The 15,265-nt window shown below is 44.1% G+C and overlaps 1 protein-coding gene across 2 annotated transcripts in view; it reads left to right on the forward strand.

Moving 5' to 3' along the window:
* The window catches only part of lamc3 (laminin, gamma 3), a 233,034-nt gene that overhangs the window by 105,606 nt on the left and 112,163 nt on the right, over positions 1-15,265 (forward strand). For both annotated transcript variants that reach the window (XM_029620255.2, XM_029620254.2), the window contains exons 7-10: positions 2,037-2,135; positions 3,404-3,540; positions 3,649-3,768; positions 9,857-10,055. In XM_029620255.2, coding sequence (XP_029476115.2) covers positions 2,037-2,135; positions 3,404-3,540; positions 3,649-3,768; positions 9,857-10,055 — 555 coding nt within the window. The remainder of the gene's footprint in view (positions 1-2,036; positions 2,136-3,403; positions 3,541-3,648; positions 3,769-9,856; positions 10,056-15,265) is intronic.

Consider the following 15,265-nt stretch of genomic DNA (forward strand, 5'->3'; position numbering starts at 1 on the left):
TAAAATAGTAACACAATAAAAACAATAATGAGGCTGTTTACAAGGAGTACCAGTACCGAGTCAATGTGCAGGGGTACGAGGGAGTTGAGGTAATTGAGGTAATAAAGCATGTACATGTGGGCAGGGGTTAAAGTGACTAGGCAATCAGGATATACACTGCTCAAAAAAATAAAGGGAACACTAAAATAACACATCCTAGATCTGAATGAATGAAATATTCTTATTAAGTACTTTTTTCTTTACATAGTTGAATGTGCTGACAACAAAATCACACAAAAAATATCAATGGAAATCAAATGACCTCCCTACAACGCCTGGGCATGCTCCTGATGAGGTGGCGGATGGTCTCCTGAGGGATCTCCTCCCAGACCTGGACTAAGCATCTGCCAACTCCTGGACAGTCTGTGGTGCAACGTGGCGTTGGTGGATGGAGCGAGACATGATGTCCCAGATGTGCTCAATTGGATTCAGGTCTTGGGAACGGGCAGGCCAGTCCATAGCATCAATGTCTTCCTCTTGCAGGAACTGCTGACACACTCCAGCCACATGAGGTCTAGCATTGTCTTGCATTAGGAGGAACCCAGGGCCAACCGCACCAGCATATGGTCTCACAAAGGGTCTGAGGATCTCATCTCGGTACCTAATGGCAGTCAAGCTACCTCTGGCGAGCACATGAAGGGCTGTGCGGCCCCCCAAAGAAATGCCACCCCACACCATGACTGACCCACCGCCAAACCGGTCATGCTGGAGGATGTTGCAGGCAGCAGAACGTTCTCCACGGCGTCTCCAGACTCTGTCACGTCTGTCACATGTGCTCAGTGTGAACTTGCTTTCATCTGTGAAGAGCACAGTGCGCCAGTGGCGAATTTGCCAATCTTGGTGTTCTCTGGCAAATGCCAAACGTCCTGGTCTGTGGTTACCACCTGCAGAACCACTCCTTTATTGGGGGTGTCTTGCTAATTGCCTATAATTTCCACCTTTTGTTTAATCCATTTGCACAACAGCATGTGAAATTTATTGTCAATCAGTGTTGCTTCCTAAGTGGACAGTTTGATTTCACAGAAGTGTGATTGACTTGGAGTTACATTGTGTTGTTTAAGTGTTCCCTTAATTTTTTTGAGCAGTGTATAATAAACAGAGTAGCAGCAGCATGTGAAGAGTGTGAAAGTGTGTCTATATATGTCAATATGCATGTGTGTGTGTTTTGTGTGTTTGAGCATATGTAGTGTGTGTGTTGGAGTGTGTGTCTTCATCCCTCTCTCCCGCTTCCTCCCTCTCCCTCCCAATCCTTCTCTCCTTCTTCCTGTCAATCCCTCTCTCCCTCTCCCTCTATCCCTCTCCCTCATTTCTCTCTCTCTCCATCCCTACCTCAGTCTTCCAGTGTTCTGCAGTGAAGTGAGGTGTGAATTATGCAGGCCAGTAGAGCAGAACAGAGTAGAAGCCTGCCCAGGGGATAATTGAATTATTCTTAATAGCAACCTCGTTAAAATATTGATTCTGTGTTACAGTTCTGGAGGAAAACAATCAATCAATGAAGATGATTCAACACGTTTCATAGAACAAAGCTTTTGATTGGCACAGCAGTGACCCCACGTAACCAATCACGGTCGTTGAATCAGGCTATTTTCAGCGTGTGTATGTGTGTGAAAAAGAGTAAGCGAAGACTAAACACCCCTTATCAGCATAATTAATCAAGGAAACAATGTGAATATTTTAGCAGATGCTCTTAATTAGGGTTATAAGTGCCTTGCTCAAGGGCACATCACCAGATATTTTACCTAGTCAGCTCTGGGATTCTAACCAGCAACCTTCCGTTTACTGGCCCAACTTGCTTAACCGTGGGGCTACGTGCCGCCCCGCAATGTATACACTGAAACAAAGAGTCTCTCAACCAAATACTCAACCAAATATCTATTACGACTTTTTCACCTATGTCTTAACCTAAGTGCCCCATGACGTTATGGCCGCGGTCATAACCAGTTTGACCTCTGGTTGAACATTGACCGTAATAGGATGTTGTTATCGTTTCTCCGCAGGTCGTGTGACTGTGAAACCAGGGGCAGTGTTGGCATCTGCTCTACGCTGGACGGCGGTTGTCACTGCAAGGACAACGTGGAGGGACAGGCGTGCGACAGGTGGCTTTTGTATTGTGCTGTTCTTTCTCCAAAAAAAAAAGATAAGGGAAAAGTAGGCATGTGACAGGTGACCCGTGATATGCTACTGTGTCACCTGAAATAACGTAATACGGTTACCACGGTAACCGTTTTTAGTGTCTAGCTCTTTGTTCAGTTAACAATGGTAGCGAACATTTCATGTTGTTAGTACAGTGGAGTACTGGATTAAACCTTAACGCTGCCCACTGCCATTGTCAAACAAAACATCTCTTGACATTTTATGGCACCGCTCTTTGCAAACTGTTTTGAGTCGGCGTCGTAACCCATTGAAAACAGGTTCATGATAACAGACAAGTACATTTGTCCCGGGATGATTACACACGGTGTAAATGGTAGTAGACTTTTATTCATAGACAGTTAGGACACGTACAGTATCAACCAAGGACTATGGATGGAAATGAGCTAAATCTCATGCAATGGCATGTTGTACATCAGTTGAATACATTCCCTTTCCCTTCAAAATGTTGCTGAAAGGACTGCGGGGAACATGATTCTTTTAGACTTTCTGTTTGTACCCAACCTTCTCTACACCCACGTTTTAATCATTCTTCTTCTGCTCTCTAAGATTTACATGATTAGACCGACAAAACACAAACAAATCACGAGTTTGATATTAGCAAAATACGCAGCCATGAGACGATCCCCAGTGTTGAATTATTTTTGCTTGTTTTCTAGCTTGTTTATTTTTGTTGTGCTGTGTGTTATTTCATGCTCCGTTGAACAAGGACACTCTTTCCCCTGATGTGACTTTCATAGTCCTGTTTCTAAACACCACCCACGCACATACACAGATCCCCCCCCCCTCACGCACTCTCACATACACAAACGCACACACACCTCACTCCTCTACACACACAAACACACAACTTGTCTCTGCTACAATCTCTCTGGAGGTAGTGTATCACAGTGTGAGATCAGCTGGGGGGGATTGGCCTCGGCTGCCTCTCTATGCCCCAACACGGCAGCACAAACAGCAACACATGTTCACTTGGCAGATAGTCTCAAACGACCTGACTCACAGTGCCTAGTGATGCTCTCTGAACTTGCTCCACAATATGGAGAGATTAGCCCCACCAAGCTGCAGTGATGAAGCATATAATGACAATGTGTTTTGTGCATGCGTGCGTGCGTGCGTGCGTGCGTGCGTGCGTGCGTGCGTGCGTGCGTGCGTGCGTGCGTGCGTGCGTGTGTGTGTGTGTGTGTGTGTGTGTGTTTGTGTGTTTGTGCAGGTGCAAGCCAGGCTCCTTCAACCTGCAGGAGAACAACCCAGCTGGCTGCACCTCATGTTTCTGCTTCGGACACTCATTGGCCTGCAGATCCTCCAATGACCATGCAGCTGTCAACATCACTTCTGACTTCCTTGAAGGTATTGAGCCAATCATGATTATCTTAAAAGTACTGCATTCAGCTAATAACTATTGGTGAATTGTGAACCCCTTATATTGTGGAACCCCAAATGTGCATGTGTCTGCAGACCCAGACCGCTGGTCTGGACAGTTCTCTGGGGGACAGGAGTACCCTCTGCTGTGGAAGGAAGGTGAGGTCTACCTGCTACCACTCAGTGAGGATGACCTGGGCTTCTACAGAGCTCCAGGTGAGAGGCACAGCCGAAACACACACGCACACACACGCACACGCACACGCACACACACACACATGCGCGCACACACACACACACACACACACACACACACACACACACACACACACACACACAGAGCTAATGTCAACTTTAGGTGAGATATCAGTAGAACCTGGAGTTTCTCCAGACCATATTACCTGACCAAGAAAAACTCTGGGCCCTAGAGTTTATAGGAGAAGTGTGTGCGCTTCCAGGATGAGGAAAAAATACATGAAGATTCTGCTTGGAGAGAGCTCAGACATGTAAATATGTCAATCATGTTACCGTCTGCCACCAATAATACCCTTGGCTTGTTACTTGAGATTATTCCTTTGTTTGATTGAACAATTCCCCATAGCGTTGCCCAATAAGGTCATAAACGGGTTAACTGCGACACCATTTTCTCACAGCAGACTCTTATCATGACCATTAGCATATAACATTTATAGCTGTCCCCGCTACAGGACTTAGGGGCTCTCTCTGGTTGCGTCCCAAATGTTACCCTATTCTCTATGGGCACTGGTCAAACGTGGTACACGAAATAGGGAATAGTTTGCCATTTGGGACACACACTATGTAGCTGGAGCCCCATGAGAGAATATGCCTGATGGAATTGGATGTCTTGGCCATGCTAGAAGAACAAACATGTGGAAATCAGCCTGCCTAAGCTCAAGGTGGCTACTCACTGCACCGAGGATCAAGCCTAGCGAATCAGCAGTCAACATAGATATAGAGAAACAGAAATAGCGGAAATCCCATTAACTACCAACACATCCTGCTGGTTTTATGTTCATTTAGACAGGCATCTTTTTAAGAACCCAAGCATGAAAAGCCTTAGATCACAGAAGACGCCTGGGAGGGAAAATGACTGGGTCCGTTTCGGGGGATATATTTTGAGTTTCTTATATGTTGTTGAGTCAACTTGGATACGTTTAGACTGTTTATTTATTCACGTGTTTAGTTTGCTGTTTTCTTGAAGCTCGTCCATCACTTCAGTGTCTCAGAAGGCCACCACGTAGTGATTCGTGTTCAAGCCCGTCCCCTTATCTCGCCGGCACAGCACTTTGTTTGTGTTGTTTTGCAGCGTAGTAAAATATGGAGATCTATTGCCCCGCCGTTGCTTTTAATGATCTCATTTTCTCCCTGCCTTTTTTTCCTCATGTGTACAGTTACTTTAAAGATTAGAGCGGAGAGGCAGGCTGCAAAGGACATGCATAGGATTTCTCTCTATCTTTCTCTCTCTCTCTCTCTCTCCCTCTCTCTCTGTCTTTCTCTGTTTGTGCAATAATCCTCCGGCAGCATTTCTCACTAAAGCGGAAGATAAATCTGAGTGACAATGCTCTGCTACCAAACAACACGGAGACGGAAAGCAATTTCTCTGATTCTTAGTAATCTATTTTGTCGCCTATTTCAGTGCGTCTCTTTTTACGCCTGGCTATGTCTAGAATCAGATCAGGATGTGTCTTAGTGTAATGAGAACAGAGAGAAGTGTTGGGGATCGACGTGCTTCTACCCCGGCTTCCAGAAGTACCAGGCGACACTGCGGTGCCAAGGAGCACAATCCTCGATATACAATGGAGGAAACTCAGGTCGGATTACTCGGAGCATCATCCAGCGATGTTCAGCTGGAGTCTTTCAAAGAGATAGAGAAGGTAGTGAGGGAGTTACAGAGAGTGAAAGTGAAAAGCAAATTCATTTACCACCACACTTGTCCTCTTCCTCTTGGCCAAGAAAAGATTGCTGCTAGTTGACACAGAGTAGAAAGGTCACGTTCCTACGGCGACACAGCACTTGTCAACAGATTGAACACTTGAGTGAATCCTGCTGCCAGATTCTATCATAGATTCCAAGCCGAAACCACTTTCCTCAACAGCCTCTCTAATCACTGACATGGCAATTCATGTTGCAGGCTTCTCCTCTCCAATCCTCCATGCTCAAGGGTCCAACAGGTAGCTAACACCCCTCATCCAGGACCAGATACCTGTGCTTTAGTGTCTGACATGGTGCAGGATCACATTCATTTCTACACCAGTCCATGGTGCTAACACAGAAATCCAAGGGGGGGGGGGGGGGTCTCCAAGAGAGGAAGGGACAGCACTAAAGGACTAGGGAGAGAAAAAGGGAGAGGGACAGTTTTCAGCATATGTCCTCTAGGCTGGATGTGAGCTGTAGAACGTTTATTACAAAAGATCACCCTGATCCCTAATTGAATGTGAGCCATAGAATGCTTAGGACAAACGTTCACCCTGATTGGATGTGAGCCCCAGAACTTTCCGGACAAAACCAGCACCCTGATCCCTGATTGGATGTGAGCCCTATAACTTTCAGGACAAGCAACATCCTGATCCCTGATTGGATGTGAGTCCCAGCACATTCAGGACAATCCACTACCCTGATCAATGATTGGATGTGAGCCCCAGAACGAACGTTCAAGATCCCTGTGAAAGAAAATGTATTTACCACCACACTGATTGGGGTCAAGAATGTTCAAGAGACTCTATCACACCCACAAAGTAGATTACGTTGTTGGGGTCCGTTTCTTTTTTTAAACTAACATTGCATGTTTTACTAGGGTGCAGCATGGTCTAATAGATCCTGAATGTCTTTGTGCACCAGGTGGTGTAGTCTTTCTGCCTGTTATCCATGTAATCATGTCCCTAGCTATGCTGCACCTGTAGACAATGGTTCCCAACTCCAATCCTTGAGTATCTCCAACAGCGCACATTTGTGTCATAGCCCTGGGCAAGCACACCTGATTCAGCTTGTCAACTAATCACCAGGCCCTCAATTAGTTGAATCAGGTGTTTTTTTTGTCCAGGGCCACAACTAAAATGTGCTGTTGGAGGTAATGGAGGACTGGAGTTGGGAACCACTGCTACAGACGATGTAGAGCAGATTACTGGATTCACACTTGGCCCAGTTTGGTCTCTCTCTCTCTCTCTCTCTCTCTCTCTCTCTCTGCTGGGTGAAGTTAGTTTGTCTGTTCAGGTATTGTTGCACAGTGGTCGATGTAAGTTAGAGTCCTCCATGGGACTTAAAGTTGTTTGTTTGAAATGGTGGCTATCTAATTGAAATGGAGTTGATTTAATTGGTTTGGAGAGTCTAAACCCTCGATTGATCTCAGGGCTCCTCTACCATTCACTAAATGTGACTGGGGTGTCAGGCATAGTGACGGGTACTTTGTGTGTCAGTGGAAGGAGGTCAGTCGTGGTTCAGGTTGAGCACATCACAGAGAAAAGAAAGTGAACAATGATTTCTTTTCACACTCAAAACACACACACACACTCAACCATACACACAAACAGAAACACACACTTACTGCTTCCACGCACGTCTTCTTAGTTCAATCAGAAACACTGTCATTCGGACTCACACAGAGGTCCACATTTAAAGCGGTTGTCTCTTTTCAATTACTCTCCTGTGATAAACCAATGAATACAAATCTATTCTAATGGTAGAATGCCATCTTGATGTGATCACAGTGAGAGTTCCAGTCACCTAGTGGGGTTCTGGGGGGGGGGGGGGGGGGAGTCATAATAAAACATTGGAGGACCAAGAGGGGGCAGCGCAGCATCTTTCATCCTGTGAGATGACTTCATTTTCCTGCCTAATCCCACCATCAAACCCCTGTCGTGGAAATGTTTACACCGGGACACTCAAAGACAATACGAAATGAATAATTGTTATTTGTCAGCGCGCTGGAGAGGTTCCAACAAACGTAATGCACCACAGTGGAATGTCTGTCAGAAGCTCCTACTGAGCAGTCCCAGCAGTTGTCTTATGTACGGACAAGTTATATTTGTATGATTTAGCATGAGTAATTAATCATTCATCATTTTGTTTCATCCATGTGACAGACCGATACTGGTTGTCACATGTGACAGACCAATACCTCACGAGGCTTCTTTCTCTCTAAGCTGAGACCTTGAAACTGAGATATCTTTGTTCGTTCTCAAAACAAAGTCTGGGCGTACTGCCAAGTTGCTGTTACTGATAGTGAGGATTTGTACTGTCAGAGACTTGCACGAACACAGAAATTGGTTTGTAGAACAGCACACGAGTAGAACACAGAAATTAGTTGTAAGAAAAGCACAAACATTAAAAATCCATTACACCCCCATTGGCACTTATGTAGATCTGAGAGGACTGGATGAGTATAAGCAATATGGCAGTATCTACACCATGCCATCTGATTGGTTAGGTGGAAAATACACTATGTAACTTAATTACTCAAAATTCTTAGTTAAACACAAGTGCCTATGAATTGATTTGTGGTTGAGTGTCCCTGACGTTTTAAGGGTACCACGTGAACCACTTCTTGAATATCCAAAGCAAATAACAGTAAAATGCACAACAGTACCCACTAGTCAGACAATAGGGTCAGAGCAAGTCGACCAAAAGCACATCAGCCCATATACACGGTACATCAACCTGGGGCAGGTCAGGCAAAAACATGACAAATCTGCCCAGAGGGCAGTCATCCGGCGCCGAGCGGCGTGGTAGAGATGATAAGGGCTGGTCCTGGTTTCAGATCAGCTGTGACTGTGAAGATAGTGTGTGTGTGTGTGTGTGTGTGTGTGTGTGTGTGTGTGTGTGTGTGTGTGTGTGTGTGTGTGTGTGTGTGTGTGTGTGTGTGTGTGTGTGTGTGTGTGTGTGTGTGTCTACTGCAGCCCTGACACCACCAGGAGAGACCAGGATACATGACCCACACCATTACACTCAAAACACAATACCTCAGCCAGCCACATAGACTACAGGGGGGGCTGCACTGTTGAAACAAATACCTCAGCCAGCCACATAGACTACAGGGGGGGCTGCACTGTTGAAACACAGACCTAGGCTAAAATGAACTTGCCTTTTGCAATGGAACCAATACACAGTATAAGTCCCAAAAGTGCAAGCCCAGTCAACCTCCAGGGAGGCTAAAGCAAATGCTCAAAGCATTTGAAAGATTTCAAATAGTATTTGAATCCAGGGGCTCTATTCAATCAGCATCACGGAAGTTCAGTGTTACAACGTGACTGAAATTTGAAGGCAACGTCAGCGTGGTAGTGGAAAATGCATTCACGGTAAACACTGCATATGTCGGTTCAATCAGAAATTACATTTACATTTCTATTGCGCAGTCTGTTGCTCTTCAGCGACAAAGATTGAATAGAGCCCCAGGTCTGATAGAGTATCATTCATACTGCGGCAGATTATGCAGTTGTGTATTGCCTTACTGAAAAACATCTGCCTTTTTTAAGGTGGATTCCTGTTTGTATTGCTGTAATCAATCTTGAATGATGAAATGCCTGTCCACCTTTCCTTATCTGTCATAGTGCTTCATTTTCACATATTTCTGTAAACAGGATCTTCTGCATCCTCCTCCTCACCCACCCATAACTCAAAATGTCATTTTTTTCAGGGATAGTTTTTCCTATGTGTTCTTTTATTAAAGTGTATTTGGGATCCCTGGGTGCTGATCATTGCAGTGAGTGTGGTGGTTTGTAGAGTGTGTGCCTGTACTTGCGCATGTGTGTGCACGCGCGCGTGTGTGTGTGTGTGTGTAGCTCTTTGAAGTGGTGTTAATGTGCTGTAATGAGCCCGAGATAAGACGAAGGGTAATCACAGCCAGACTCCCACTGTGATCTCTGTGGGTTACAAGAGCCCTGGCCCTCGCACTCCACTACACACACACATGCACACGCTCGCTCTCTCTCTCTCTCTCTCTCTCTCTCTCTCTCTCTCTCTCTCTCTCTCTCTCTCTCTCTCGCGCTCTCATATATATATATATATATATATATATATATATATATAAACACCAAAAGCCAAAGCTCTCATTCAACACTACTCCCCCTTCCAGCATGTTTGTCAGATGGCGGGAAGCTGAACTTGAAACACACAAAGACTCTCTTTCTCTCTGACAGGATGTGAGATAGCTAAATGCCTGCATGGTTATCCCCTGACCCTTGATATCTGCCTGCCTGTCTGTCTGTCTGCCTGCCTGTCTGTCTGTCTGCCTGCCTGTCTGTCTGCCTGTCTGTCTGTCTGCCTGCCTCCCCTCTCTCTGCTCCTGTAGAGAAGTTCCTGGGGAACCATCTCCTGAGCTATGGCCAGCTCCTCTCCCTGACCTTCACGGCCGAGGCCCAGTGCCTCCTCCCTCACAGTGTCACTGTGCTTCTGGAAGGATCTGGAATCACCCTGTCAGCTGACCTTTCACCCCAACCTGGACTTGTCCACCAGCCAGGCCTCGCTCCCCAGCACACCTTCACTCTCAGGTAAAGCAAAATGGTGTGGGTGTGATATGTGTGCATAGAATGTGTTGACGTGTATATAAAATACGGCTATACACCTACTATTATGCCACTCTACATCATATAATCATATACACATATGTAATACCCCTACTTACAGTACAGTGTATGAACCTCAGACTGCATGGATGAACAGTGTCATCTCCATGGCTGTATGATATTCATACATTCAGCTCATTAGAATATTTTGGGGCGTGGTTAACTTCACAGCTCTTTTTGTGCAGCCGGGAGTGAGAGCGTCATTCCCGTTTATCTAATATGTTGTGTTATGCCAAGTCATTTTATGACTGTGTTTAACGGTGGTGTTTTGTGAAAGGCTATTGTATGGCTGTGTTAACTGAGAATGTTTTACTCTCACCTCGGAGACCCCCAGCTGTTCTCAAGGTTGATTCAACTTGTCAGCTGGTGCAATAACACTGAACTGAATAAATAAGTAAACCATTGTTCTTCAGAAGGATCTATAAAGAACCTTTCAGATTGTGAAAGGTTCTCTATAGAACCATTCTCCATAAATATTCTATAAAGAGCCATAAAACAGTTTTATACAGCCCCAAAAAGGATTGTAACCATAGTGGAACACTTTATGGTGCTATGTAAAACCTTATTTAATGATCCTTTATAGAAGATTAGGAAAGGGTTCTTTATAGTACCATAATGGTTCCATTTAGAACCTTATGAACATTATTATTATTTATTGAACCTTCAAAAAATATGTACACCATAAGAGATACACACCTTTAGAAAAAAGGGTTGAAAATTGGTTCTTTGCGACAGGATAGGGTTCTACCAATAACCGTTTTACGTTTTAGAAGACGGGTTCTTTGTAAAGCAAAGAGTTCTACGTAGAACCTATAACATCCCATGAAGAGGGCACGACAAAACCCATTCACCCTAAAGAGACTGAAAAGATTTGGCATGGGTCCTCAGATCCTCAAATGGTTCTACAGCTGTACAGCTGTACCATCGAAAGTAATGCGTACAGACCAGTACATCACTGGGACCAAGCTTCCTGCCATCCAGGACTTCTATACCAGGCGGTGTCAGAGGAATGCCCTAAAATAAAAAGACTCCAGCCACCCTAGACATAGACTGTTCTCTCTGCTACCGCACAGCATGCGGTACCGGAGCGCCAAGTCTAGGTCCAAGAGGCTTCTAAACAGCTTCTACCCCCAAGCCATAAGACTCCTGAACTAATCTAATCAAATATATAGTCACTTTAATAACGCTACCTACATGTACATATTACCTCAATTACCTCAACTAACCGGTGCCCCCGCACATTGACGCTGTACCAGCACCCCCTGTATATAGCCTCGCTATTGTTATTTTACTGCTGCTCTTATTTATTTGTTACTTTTATTTCTTATTTTTGTTGTTTTTCTTAAAACTGCATTGTTGGTGAATGGCTTGTAAGTAAGAATTTCACTTAGGTCTGCGCCTGTTGTATTCGGCACCTGACAAATAAAATTTGATATGTGGAACCGTTTTTGGAAGAAAGGGTTCTTTGATGATTGTTTTGAAGGCAAGAAGGAGTCTTTGGAAAGCAAGAAGAGTTCTACAAAGAACTGTTCTCATTCTGAATGAGATTTTTGTTGAATTGTTTTCTTATTTCTTTTAAATAGTGCCTGAGCATTAGTGTTTAAAACGTTAACCTCAGGAATTTGAGTAATCTGATATATTTTCAAGAACAGTTTGTTAGTGTGTAACTAGGCGTTCAAAAAAAGGCCTTATGATAACGTCATTTAGGGGTTATTTTATTTTTAGAGGCTAATAAGGCTGTTTGAACCATTCATAGAGGGTTCTAAGGAGAACCCTTCATAGAGGCTTCTTGGAAGACCCTTTTATAGAGGGTTCTAAGTACAAATCATTGAGGGTTCTTTGCCAAGGGTTCTACCCTGCACCTAAAATGTTTCCTCTTTGGGGACAAACCAAAGAACCCTATATGGTTCTACTTAAAACCTTTATTTTTTTGAAGAGTACAGTATAAATGATCAATGTGCATGTCAAGTATGACTGTATTTCCAATATAAAGTAGATAGTGTATTGGTTGAGCTAGGGATGGCTGTTCAACAGTCTGGAGGTAGAAGCTGTCTCTGAGCTTTTTTTTCTCCAAATGACTCAGAGGCTGTGTGTGAGTGTGCATGCCTGTGTTTGTGTCATTTGTGAAGCACACAGCAACACAACACACAGTCTGCCATCCCCTGGCAATGTTGTCTTGGTGACAGGTAGCATGCTGTTTGTCATGACTGTGAGCCTACTTGTGTTGTGTGAATGTGTTAAATGTTTTATCCAGGGTAAGTGGTGTTTTGTTCCCAGCATGCATGGCGCTACACCAGGGCTAGGAGGGGCTGTAGCCCCGTCACAAATCTGCGTAGCCCCAGTTAAGCCCACTCGAGCATTTTAGTATTTTTTTCTATTTTTAAATAAAGAAATATGTCAAAGTTAATAACCAGCCATTCTGTTCCCAATCCGATCCCTGGCTTGCGTGCTCGTGCCGCACGTGTACACTATGACGTGTGTGTGGGTGGGGGGAGGAGGAGGAGTCTGGTGTGTGTGACCGCGCACATTTGTCTACGTTAAGTGAGACAACTACTAGCTAGCGAGCCGCCCATCTCACCCCGCAGCAATGGACTGTTTGCTGATCAAGAGAAGAGTGCGGGTAGAAATTGAAAATCCATACCCAGACCCTGTCTCCGAAGAGGGAGATGAGAAAGATGAGTTGGAGAGAGAAACTCGTAAGCCACGACGTGATGGAGCGCCAGAGCAGCTCATCGCTGCTAACTTTGGACTTCGGATATTGTGAATTTAATTTCTGACTTTGTGATAGCCATTTCATCCGAAACATCATTACCAATGCACAGTTGTCTGATTATGCATATGGAACAAATGCACTTTCTTGTTGTTGTCGCATTTTGGATATATTGTGTTGTTATTGCTGAAAGACTTCAGTGCATGGGCGCTTTCAGCTTTGCTGAACGTGAAATACATTTCTCGTCATTGTATTAATTAGGCTTCTAGTTATTTTGTTGAATTTTCTTGGGCCAAATTCAATTAAACACTACATTTACATTGGGGCAAAAAGTATTTAGTCAGCCACTAATTGTGCAAGTTGTTCCCACTTAAAAAGATGAGAGAGGCCTGTAATTTTCATCATAGGTACACTTCAACTATGACAGACAAAAATCACATTGTAGGATTTTTAATGAATTTACCTATGATGAAAATTACAGGCCTCTCTCGTCTTTTTAAGTGGAAGAACTTGCACAATTTGTGGCTGACTAAATACTTTTTTGCCCCACTATATATCGAATGTGCTCTGTGCCATATCTGCTTTTATTGAAAAATGAGAACTTCCTTATAACTCTGAAGTCATGAAAATCAACTATTTTCTTAGCAACCCCACGTATTGGTCAAGCACCCCCCTTACACCCGTGAGAGAAAGAAATCCTGGCGCCGTGCCTGGTTCCTAGGATCATCTCAATCACAGAGAGTAGCGGGGTAGGTAGGGGTGTTCAAAGACAGAGGGGGTGGTTGATGCCCTCATGTTAAATAGTGTTGGATGGGTTTGCCTTTGTAGTTCTTCATTGCCTTGTAGACTGTGGGGAGAGACAACAGAGTGTTTAAAATATATCATCTAAATTCTTCTTCTTCTTCACTTCTCTTCTTTCTCTTTACTCTTCTCTTTCTCCAGCCTCTTTCTCTCCTTCCCCCTGTCCCCCTGTCCCTCTATCAGTATGCGACTGTCTGCCTGCCTGTGTGTGTGTGTGTGGGCTCCCACCACATACTTAACCCAGACCTCCAGTGGTTTCCTGGTCCACTGATGATGTTCCTTTTATCCTAGCAACTGCTTAATTACAGGCTCAGTGTCACGCACGCCAGATGACTTCACTGGTCCAAAAAGTTGGACCCGTTCCGAAATGGACCTGGGGCTTTCCCATTATTTATAAATACATTTTTTAAATATAGAGACCCGTTCCAAATGGACCTGAGGACAACTACACCGTTCAGTTTAGACCTGGTTGGATCCAGAGGCAGTCCAATCCAAGTGAGAGAAGCAGCAGAAAAGTCCATTTTAAGCTACTTTATTAACCAGAGTTGATAAAGCACAAAGGTGAGGAGGCAGAGAGGTGAGGCTCCAGCAGAGGCGTTGCTGTGTGTGTAGGCTACTGTGAGTGTCAACGAGTGACATGGAGAGAGAAGAGACGGAAATCAGCCAAGCCGACACACTATAGTAGACTAATAGCTGCCAAAGCTAGGTTATTTCTCATCCAATGTGATTAAGTAGTACCGGTCTTGACAGCATCAAACCATGAGAAGCTAGTTAAAACTGCTTCTGGATCGGTGTCCCGTCCGCGGGATGGTTGAGCTAACGTAGGCCAATGTGATTAGCATGAGGTTGTAAGAAACAAAGGAATTCCCAGGACATAGACGTATCCGGTATGGGCAGAATGCTTACATTCTTGTTAATCTAACTGCACTGTCCAATTTACAGTAGCTATTAGAGTGAAAGAGTACCATGCTATTGTTTGAAGAGAGTGCACAATTAGAAACTTGAAAATGTATGACAAACCAATTAGGCACATTTGGGCAGTCTTGATACAACATTTTGAGATTTCACTGGATCATTCTAAAACTTTGCACACGCAGTGCTTCCATCTAGTGGCCAAAGTCTAAATTGTGCCTGGACTCGAATAATTTATTATGCCGTTACTCTTGCATTTCAAAGATGATGGTACAAAAAAAATACAAATAATGTTTATTTTTTTCTTTGTATTATCTTTTACCAGATCTAATGTGTTATATTATCCTACATTCCTTTCACATTTCCACAAACTTCGAAGTATTTATTTTCAAATGGCATCAAGAATATGCATATCCTTGTTTCAGGGCCTGAGTTACAGGCAATTAGATTTGGGTATGTCATTTTAGGTGAAAATTTAAAAAAAGGGGAGGAACCTTAAGATGTGTTAAGGGTTGATCCGAGCGTTCTGTCCTAACAACAACAGTCAAGCACACAACTGGCTAATGTTGGCTAGCTACTTCCAGACACAAATGAGAGAACAGCTCACTGACCACTTTATTCGCCCTAGCAGAGCTGGTTAGGTTGTTTCTATGTTATCCAGAGCGTTGGTGACTGCAACAATGCTGCTGGCAACAATATACACTTTTTTGGC

This window comes from Oncorhynchus nerka, linkage group LG19, assembly GCF_034236695.1.
Source record: "Oncorhynchus nerka isolate Pitt River linkage group LG19, Oner_Uvic_2.0, whole genome shotgun sequence".
In the NCBI taxonomy this organism is placed as follows: Eukaryota; Metazoa; Chordata; class Actinopteri; order Salmoniformes; family Salmonidae; genus Oncorhynchus; species Oncorhynchus nerka.